The sequence below is a fragment of the Pogona vitticeps genome, chromosome 6 (genome assembly GCF_051106095.1).
Source record: "Pogona vitticeps strain Pit_001003342236 chromosome 6, PviZW2.1, whole genome shotgun sequence".
NCBI classification, from domain to species: domain Eukaryota; kingdom Metazoa; phylum Chordata; class Lepidosauria; order Squamata; family Agamidae; genus Pogona; species Pogona vitticeps.
The window spans coordinates 57,117,015-57,127,193 of NC_135788.1; the positions used below are offsets into that span (position 1 = coordinate 57,117,015).

At 40.8% G+C, this 10,179-nt stretch overlaps 1 protein-coding gene across 3 annotated transcripts in view; it reads right to left on the reverse strand.

Moving 5' to 3' along the window:
- Window positions 1–10,179, reverse strand: part of CNTNAP2 (contactin associated protein 2) — a 2,051,986-nt gene that overhangs the window by 92,899 nt on the left and 1,948,908 nt on the right. For all 3 annotated transcript variants that reach the window (XM_073002555.2, XM_078377431.1, XM_078377432.1), the window contains one exon: window positions 8,695–8,788. In XM_073002555.2, the coding sequence (XP_072858656.2) occupies window positions 8,695–8,788 (94 nt within the window). The remainder of the gene's footprint in view (window positions 1–8,694; window positions 8,789–10,179) is intronic.

The following is a 10,179-nucleotide window of genomic DNA, read 5'->3' on the forward strand; positions in this document are numbered from 1 at the left end:
GAAAACTTGAAAACACAGTAATATTAAATGAGAAAGAAATTAGAGAGGGAATTACCTAGAAAGATGAAAAAAAGGGAAAACAAGGAAGGGCCCCTTAATATTGAAAACAGGTTTATATTCACCATTTGGATTTGTAAAAGGGTATATTCTGTATATTAAAAAGGAGAATTAAATTGAAATAAGGGAGGCCTAATTAGAGTAAAGATGTAATATGGTGATTTTTTATTTTAGGTAAACTAAATTAGATATAAAGCTGCGTTATGGATCTGGAACCACCTTTAATAAAAATGTTACTAGAAGACTGTTAATAGAAGAATTATTAGAAGAATTTTATATAATATGAGAGTAATATTATGATAGTGGTCATATTGTGTACTAAAATCTGTATGTGAATGGTTTGAATGCTTGAAAGATGTTTAGAATTGGGGGGGGGGACAACCAGGAAAACACTGAGATGTAAAAAACAAATAATTGTAAGCAAAATATGTAACATGATGTCTGATAAGTACAAAACAATGTAGATAGACCGGAAAACTAATAAAATGTTTAAAACACAAGAGTAACAGTCAAAACCTGTGAGATCCCAGTGTCAGATCTTGTGTGTTTTGCTTACTGCCGTGCTGGGTGACCAGAGCCACAGCTCCAGTTCACTCAGCAGTGACGGGCGGGCTGGACTGGAGCGATGACCGGCGGGCCAGACAGGAGTGGCTCTCGGGCCGTATGTGGCCTGTGGGCCGCACTTTGCCCTGGTCTGGAGTAGTTAATAGCTCATAAGATTCGTAGAGGAATATTTTAATTAACTTCATCTCCTCTAGAATGTCTTTTACCCACTGGAATAGTGTAGTAGTGTCAGACTTTCCTCTTGCCTTAACTGGCTTTGGAAAGGGCTCTTTTTCTGTTTGGATGTATCCTCGTACCAATTCATCTATTTGTTTTAACATAAGATCATCTACCACCTTTCCCCCCTTCTTTTCCACTCTGCTGGAGTCCAAAGTGTTTTCTGCAACTGTTAACTCTGTCGCCAGGTCAGGAGCATAATCTTCCTTATTTGTTTCTATTATTGGACATCGGTACTCAACTGACTAGTCTAGATCGGGGGCTGGTTATGATATTGTTGTAATTTCATTGGTATTTTTAGTGCCCTCCTCTTTGGGGGAAAAGAAATTTTCTTTTGTGTCCCTTTCCTCTCTGCTAATATGTTTCCATGTATTGGAGAAACCCCATGTTCTTTATAACCCTGTCTAGTAAAAACCATTATCCAACAAGAGCAGTTTATTACTGTACTAGACCATAAGATATATACATATAGTAAAAATGTATATTACTAGTAGTAAGCATATAAATATTCATTCGTTCGTTCGTTTAGTTGTTTAGTCGTGTCCGACTCTTTGTGACCCCATGGACTAGAGCACGCCAGGCCCTCCTGTCTTCCACTGCTTCCCGGAGTTGGGTCAAATTCATGTTGGTTGCTTCGCAGACACTGTCCAGCCATCTCATCCTCGGTCGTCCCCTTCTCTTGCCGTCACACTTTCCTAACATCAAGGTCTTTTCCAAGGAGTCTTCTTTTCTCATGAGATGGCCAAAGTACTGGAGCCTCAGCTTCAGGATCTGTCCTTCCAGTGAGCAATCAGGGTTGATTTCCTTTAGAATTGATAAGTTTGTTCTCCTTGCAGTCCAGGGGACTCTCAAGAGCCTCCTCCAGCACCACAATTCAAAGGCATCAATTCTTCGGTGGTCTGCTTTCTTTATGGTCCAGCTCTCACTTCCATACATCACGACAGGAAAAACCATAGCTTTGACTATTTGGACTTTTGTTGGCAAGGTGATGTCTCAGCTTTTTAAGATGTTGTTGAGGTTTGTCATTGCTTTCCTCCCAAGAAGCAGGCGTCTTTTAATTTCGTGGCTGCTGTCTCCATCTGCAGTGATCATGGAGCCCAAGAAGGTAAAATCTGTCACTGCCTCCATGTCTTCCCATTCAGTTTTCCAGGAGGTGATGGGACCAGTGGCCATGATCTTAGTTTTTTTTGATGTTGAGTTTCAGACCGTTTTTTGCACTCTCCTCTTTCACCCTCATTACAAGGTTCTTTAATTCCTCCTCACTTTCTGCCATCAGAGTGGTATCATCTGCATATCGGAGGTTGTTGATATTTCTTCCGGCAATCTTAATTCCAGTTTGGGATTCCTCCAGTCCAGCCTTTCGCATGATGTATTCTGCATATAAGTTAAATAAGCAGGGTGACAATATACAGCCTTGTCGTACTCCTTTCCCAATTTTAAACCAATCACTTGTTCCATATCCACTTCTAACTGTTGCTTCCTGTCCCACATATAGGTTTCTCAGGAGATAGACAAGGTGGTCAGGCACTCCCATTTCTTTAAGGATTTGCCATAGTTTGCTGTGGTCCACACAGTCAAAAGCTTTTGCATAGTCAATGAAGCAGAAGCAGATGTTTTTCTGGAACTCTCTGGCTTTCTCTATAATCCAGCACATGTTTGCATTTGGTCTCTAGTTCCTCTGCCCCTTCGGAATCCAGCTTGTACTTCTAGGAGTTCTCGGTCCACATACTGCTGAAGCCTACCTTGTAGGATTTTGAGCATAACCTTGCTAGCGTGTGAAATGAGTGCAATTGCATGGTAGTTGGAGCATTCTTTGGCACTGCCCTTCTTAGGGATTGGGATGTAGACTGATCTTTTCCAGTCCTCTGGCCACTGTTGAGTTTTCCAAACTTGCTGGCATATTGAATGTAGCACCTTAACAGCATCATCTTTTAAGATTTTAAATACAGTGGTGCCTTGCTTAATGAGCGCACCGTACAACGACGAATCCGCATAGCAATCCCCTTTTCAGGATCGCTAATGCGGAGGCATACCGATCGTTCCAATGGGCAAAACTCGCATAGCGACGATCGGTAAGTGTTTCGCTTACTGATCTTCGCTTTGCGATGCCCGCGGATCAACTGTTCAGAGGTTCAAAAATGGCCGCCGGATGCCCGAAATGGCCGCGCACAGCGTTTTCACGCCCCCCCCTCACTTACCGAGGGCGTGAAAATGGCTGCCGCTATGGAGGAAACTTCGCTGAACGGTAAGTTTAGGGCCCATTGGAACGCATTAAACGGCGTTTAATGCGTTCCAGTGGGTTTTTATGTTCCGTTTAGCTATGTTTTCACATAGCGAGGGTTAATCCAGAACGGATTAACCTCGCTATGTGAGGCACCACTGTAGTTCAACTGGAATGTCATCACCTCCACTGGCCTTGTTGTTAGCCAGGCTTTCTAAGGCTCACTTGACTTCACTCTCCAGGATGTCTGGAGACATCCTACCCTACCAGTAATAAAAGAAGTTCTCCAAAATTGGTTTGACTTAACAATACTAGCAGTTCTAGGAGCAGAAAAATTCAAATTTATATAATAGCAAGCATATATTGTAGAATGTACTAATATCGTACTAATATCGTGTGTCCTCTGGTGAGATAGTCCAGTCAGAAGGTCTGGCTTCTTCAATCTTCTAGCAGCTTGCTGGAGCAGGTTTAAAAATTGGAGAATGGGTTTAGCTCTCAGGCACAGGTCTTTTAGTTTGATTATCCTGTGGCTGCATGACTTAAACCCAGAGGCAAGTGTGCAGCTACAAGCACAAAACAGGCGGGTCCTCAGTTACTTTGGAGTTCTTGAAGATTCCACAGTCAAGTGTCTGCCTTAGGCCCCATTCATCCCCATTCATCCAGAAATAAAGCAAATTGTCTTAGTCTTAGTCAGCTTTAGACTTTTCAGCAATGCTTTTAAAAAGTGAGGGGAAGGCAGAGCAGAAAATTCCATTTGCTTACTGCACGTGATGTTCTTGCACTGTGGAGTTGCTGCTTGATTGTGAATATTTGCTTAGTAGTGAGGCCGTGAGGATGTATGGCTTTCACCCAAAGTTATAAAGGCAAATACGTTTTCACTAGCTTCTAAGGGCTTGGGAGATCACCAGAATGCAAATTGTAAATTTCTGGCCTTCTCACTTGCTCTAGTAAGAATGAGGAACCTGCATCTCCGCCTCGCTTGCCTTCCCTGGTGGCCTTTTATCTCAAAGGAGAAGGCGATGGCCCCAGCCCTGCCTCTGCCTGAAGATAAATTCTTCTGTTGACTCAAGAGAGGATAGATAGGAGTATCACAGTTCAGAGTGGTAGGTCAGCAGTTCAGCTGTTTCTTCTCCTTCTTTTCTTGTTGTGTTGATAAAAACAGCAGGAAGTTCCAAAGGTTGTTTTGGCTCCCTAAATGCTTGGCTTCAAAAGCTTCTTCAAGAGCTATTTAGAAGCTATTTAGAGGGAGTAAAACGTAGTTTAAAAAAAAAAAACTATATATATATATAAAAGTTAAAAGGGTTGAATAAAAACAAAAGAGTAGGAATGCGAGGGAGAGAATGCTGCTGCCGCACCCTTCCAGAACCGAAACCTGTTGATAGGTTGTATCTGGGCTTTTGGTATTTTTTGCTATCTCCCAGCATTTTTTTCTTTTTGGAATTCTTTGCAGTTGTTCCTTTAGAATTTCTTTTTAAAGGAAGTTCCACCCTTCTTGGACTTATTTTATTGTTCTGCCATGAGACCTTATATATCCTGGTTCTGAGTTTATTAAAATTGGCTTTATAAAAATGCAGCATATATGTGTGGCTACACTCTGCTTTGGTTTCCTTTGAAATCACGAATTCTAGAAGAACATGGTTACTCTTGCCTAGCGTTCTCCTTATTGCTACTTCATCCACCAAATTATCTCTATTGGTCAGAACCAAGCCAAGGATAGCTAGTCCTCTAGTTTCTTTCTCTACTTTTTGTAGGAGAAAATTATCAACCACACAAGCCAGGAATTTCTTGGAAGGGCCATACTTGGCAGATTTTGCCTCCCAACAGATATCAGGACACTACAGCATCATGTGTCTTTGAAATCCTTGCAATACAAACTCAGTCCAGTATGTAACGTTTTCATTCTAATCTATCTCATATCTGAATCACTCTCCATGGGCATAAGAACTTTATTTATATTCACTGTAGTCCGCTAATTGCATTAGCTTCTTACCATATTATTATTTTCAAACAATTCAAAGGAGCTTAAACAAAACAAAACGGAACACTTGGAGGGGAGTTTTCATTTCAGTTCAGCATTTCTTCTGCAGTGTCCTTCTTTTCATCTGATAGTGGCACAAAATTACAGTTCCACTCTAAGAAGTTTAACAGCTGTAAAATCCATAAATCTGATACTCCTGCTCCAGCCACTGCACAGCGTCAAACATAAGCTTATCAAACAAATGAAGGTCTTGCCAATCAGTTGCAAAATTCTAGGAACAAGGGTACTTTTTAATAAAATCTTTCAGAGGCACTGAGAACAATAAATCATTAGTCTCCCATGGATAGAACCGGAAGTGATATCCTCTTATAATTGCTCATAATTCTAAGTCTATAACTGCCCCACTTTTTGCTCTGCAACTACACAAAGCTCAACAGAAAGGAGAGGGGAGAAGTTTTATGTCTTAAAATTGTTTTATATGGCTTTGTAACCTGCCCTGAGATCATGCAATGTAGGGCTGTCAATAAGTGTTTTCAATAAATAATTTTTGTTGTTTAGTCATTTAGTTGTGTCTGACTGTTTGTTATCACATGGATCAGAGCACGCCAGGCTCTCCTGTCTTCTACTGCCTCCCGGAGTTGGGTCAAATTCATGTCGGTAACTTCGATGACAATTCTATTATTTCAGTATGAGTCATATGATTATAAAAAGCTGTTAATTGTTTTGTGGTTTATGATTCTGCTTCAAATTTAGACTGCCACAAGCACAGAATTCATTACTAAACAATGCATAATATTCTCTTCCACCCACCTTATTTATTAGTCCCTGTAACAGCTGGCTGCACAAAAGCCAGTTGCTTTTCCTAGTAAGATGCATGCTTTGTATTTTGAATTTTTTAAAAGACAGAATAGCATAGGAAGTAGCAGTTCTATACTTTGTATGGCTGCGGTTGTGGGACAAGAATAAGCAATTGTGATAATCAAATGTAGTTAACTATAGATATTTCTGTCACAAGTCATGCCAGAACACACACACACTCTGTGCTGTTGTGAAAACAACATTAGTGTTCTGTGCAAGAACAATTGAAGAGTAAATGTACCTGCATATAAAACACACATACAGTACACACACGTAGAGTCTGCATATATATTGACCTTAAGTTATTGCTGTTCCTTTCAGAAAACGAACTATACATTTCATAATCCCAGTGTGATTTTAGAGCCATAGCCATTGTTAGCCTCTGAACATATAGCAATGATTCCATTGTTTCAGGAAATGTAAAGCTTCTAATTAGCCCACCTAGTACCTAGTTTTATATCAGAATCTGGATGTTGTACTGTACGAAATTACCTGGTGTGGCCCTTTCATATGCATTCAGATACCTCCTGTTGATATATTTTACAGTTTACAGTCACAACAGCACCTTTTTCCTTCCTGAACTTAATCAATCTACACTTGAACAGCAGAATCTTAAAGAGGCTCAAAGGACAGTTTACCATTTAATCCCATGTAAACCTAATATCTTGTCCTAATTGTTGTCAGTCAATTTCCTTTTAGCCAACAAGAAAAAATAATAGGTTCATATAATTACAATCTCAACTGTGTAGCACTTCTGTTCATAGATAAGGGAGAAAGTAAATGTAACCATAGATTGCACCCCTTCAGCTAATCAACTAAAACTTTAGGCCAGGATCCTATTTAGCTGTGATGGAGCATAAAGCTTCATATGGCTAGCTATGTGGATTGTGGGCTGCAAAACAGAAAGGCAAGATGAAGGCTAAGGTCCTTGTGGGAACCATGTTTGCTGACATCTACTGTGTAGTTGGCCAACATTGGGACTTTCATCATCTTTCCCACTTCAAGTCTATTTTTCTAATAAACACAAACTTCCTTATTTTCTGAGAAAGAAGTGTGGACATAGTTTCTTTACAAAGGGGGAAATATACTCAGGTGAGCATTCTGAGTTTCAAGGGGCTGAATCCACAAGTTAATGTTGCCCCGTCCCATTGTGAGGTCAAGTGGGCCTTAGAAAGCCTGGCTAACAACAAGGCCAGTGGAGGTGATGGCATTCCAGTTGAACAATTTAAAATCTTAAAGGATGATGCTGTTAAGGTGCTACATTCAATATGCCAACAAGTCTGGAAAACTCAACAGTGGCCAGAGGACTGGAAAAGATCAGTCTACATCCCAATACCAAAGAAGGGCAGTGCCAAAGAATGCTCCAACTACCGGACAATTGCACTCATCTCACACGCCAGCAAGGTTATGCTCAAAATCATACAAGGTAGGCTTCAGCAGTATGTGGACCGAGAACTCCCAGAAGTACAAGAAGGATTCCGAAGGGGCAGAGGAACTTGAGACCAAATTGCCAACATGCACTGGATTATGGAGAAAGCCAGAGAGTTCCAGAAAAACATCTACTTCTGCTTCATTGACTATGCAAAAGCTTTTGACTGTGTGGACCACAGCAAACTATGGCAAGTCCTGAAAGAAATGGGCGTGCCTGACCACCTTATCCATCTCCGGAGAAACCTATATGTGGGACAGGAAGCAACAGTTAGAACTGGATATGGAACAACGGATTGGTTCAAAATTGGGAAAGGAGTACGACAAGGCTGTATATTGTCACCCTGCTTATTTAACTTATATGCAGAATACATCATGCGAAAGGCTGGACTGGAGGAATCCCAAGCTGGAATTAAGATTGCCGGAAGAAATATCAACAACCTCCGATATGCAGATGATACCACTTTGATGGCGGAAAGTGAGGAGGAACTAAAGAACCTTGTAATGAGGGTGAAAGAGGAGAGTGCAAAAAACGGTCTGAAACTCAACATCAAAAAAACTAAGATCATGGCCACTGGTCCCATCACCTCCTGGGAAATAGAAGGGGAAGATATGGAGGCAATGACAGATTTTACTTTCTTGGGCTCCATGATCACTGCAGATGGAGACAGCAGCCACGAAATTAAAAGACGCCTGCTTCTTGGGAGGAAAGCAATGACAAACCTTGACAGCATCTTAAAAAGCAGAGACATCACCTTGCCAACAAAAGTCCGAATAGTCAAAGCTATGGTTTTTCCTGTAGTGTTGTATGCAAGTGAGAGCTGGACCATAAAGAAAGCTGACCGCCGAAGAACTGATGCCATTGAATTGTGGTGCTGGAGGAGACTCTTGAGAGTTCCCTGGACTGCAAAGAGAACAAACCTATCAATTCTAAAGGAAATCAACCCCGAGTGCTCATTGGAAGGACAGATCCTGAAGCTGAGGCTCCAGTACTTTGGCCATCTCATGAGAAGAGAAGACTCCTTGGAAAAGACTTTGATGTTGGGAAAGTGTGAAGGCAAGAGGAGAAGGGGACGACCGAGGATGAGATGGTTGGACAGTGTCATCGAAGCAACCAACATGAATTTGACACAACTCCGGGAGGCGGTGGAAGATAGGAGGGCCTGGCGTGCTCTGGTCCATGGGGTCACGAAGAGTCGGACATGACTAAACGACTGAACAAACAAAAGTCCCATTGTTACGCTTATGCAGCAGAGAGTGAAGTGGTTTACACAATGAGGAGGTGTAAAATATAATGCCCAGTTGGATCCTGGTTTTACTTGATTAATCTATTGAGTACAGTTTACAACAAAATACTAAAATAGATTCTTACCTATTACTTTTCCTAGAAAAAGTGATTTCAGAGAGTTGAACTGAAGATTTGATGGTCCTGGCAAAGTGTAGCTTACTGGAGGATAGTGGTCCAACTGGAGAAACACAAACACAAGGAAACCACCCTTTTAGAAGTTTGCACACTTAAAAAATTATCAAAGACTTTGTTCTTTTAGGAATGTTCTTATTTTGTGCTTTAGAAGCAATGTACCCCAATTAGAGTTTCTGAGACTCAAGCTCATACCAAGCAAAGAAACATTCACTTGATTATTTTGTTTATTTATTTGATTTATATATCACACCTCTAGTGGACACACTACTCTGGGCAGTTTAAAAATTAAAGACTCAGAACCCTAGTCTCAATACATATCTAGATGTATTTTTTTAAAAAAAGATGGCAGATGAAAAGAAAGGACAAATTAATATTAACTGCATCTGGGGATAAGTTACTGAAAATAGCTTTGTATAGCTTTCTTCACTAATTTTCCAAATGTCAGGAGAGAAGGAGCCTGGTGTACCTCAATTGGAAACTTATTCCACAGATTGGGGGCCAACACTGAGAAGGCCCAATTCCTTGGTGTCACCATTTCGGCATCTCTCAGAGTGGCCACTTTTAGATACTTCTATTGAGAGGGTGGGTAAAATGGGTAGGTGTTTCCTGAAAAAGCTGTTCCAACAAGTATTGTGGTTCTAGGCCATTAACAGCTTTACAGATAATAAGCAGCACCTTAAATTGAGTACAGAAATGGACAAGGAGCCAATGAAGGTGAGCCAAAGCAAGGGTTATATGATCGAAATTACTAATCCCAGAAATTAGTGTGGCTGCCATATTTGGACGTGGTGAAGTTTCTGTACTGTTTTCAAGGACAGCCCTACATAGAGAGCATTACCATATATTTTTGAGGTTATTAGTGTGTGAACCACTGTTACTAGGTGTAGCAGGCCACTCTCAAGCCTTTACCCATCCAGGCCTCTAAGAGTGCTCACTACCTTTCACCAAAACTGCTGCCACCAACCTATCCTTAAAATCAAAAGGACAAGTGTTTCTTTCAAACAAATAAAAATATTTATTGATTACACAAAAATAAAAAGGATAAATCACTGGTATTAAATCAATTAGTCAATCACTGTTTCTCAGACACTAGCTCACACAGACTTTTCCCTCACTGACAGGCTCTTTCTCACTCTTTATCAATCTCTCTAATCACTCATCTCTCAATCTGATCTCCCACATCACACACACCTTATATAACCCAGCTCCTCCCACCTCTGCACCACCCTCCGTCCTCTCATTGGCTGAGGTTCCCCTGCCCAGCTATGATGGACAGGTGAGAGCAGAGCTGAACGCCACAAAACCTCCCCCCTTAACAAGTTGTTTTATGGGGGAAAGCTAAAGTGCTTTCCTCTATAAACAACGAGGAGCAATACAATAATACATTTAACCTAATAACAATATTACATTTAATAAACATTTTCATAAACATTA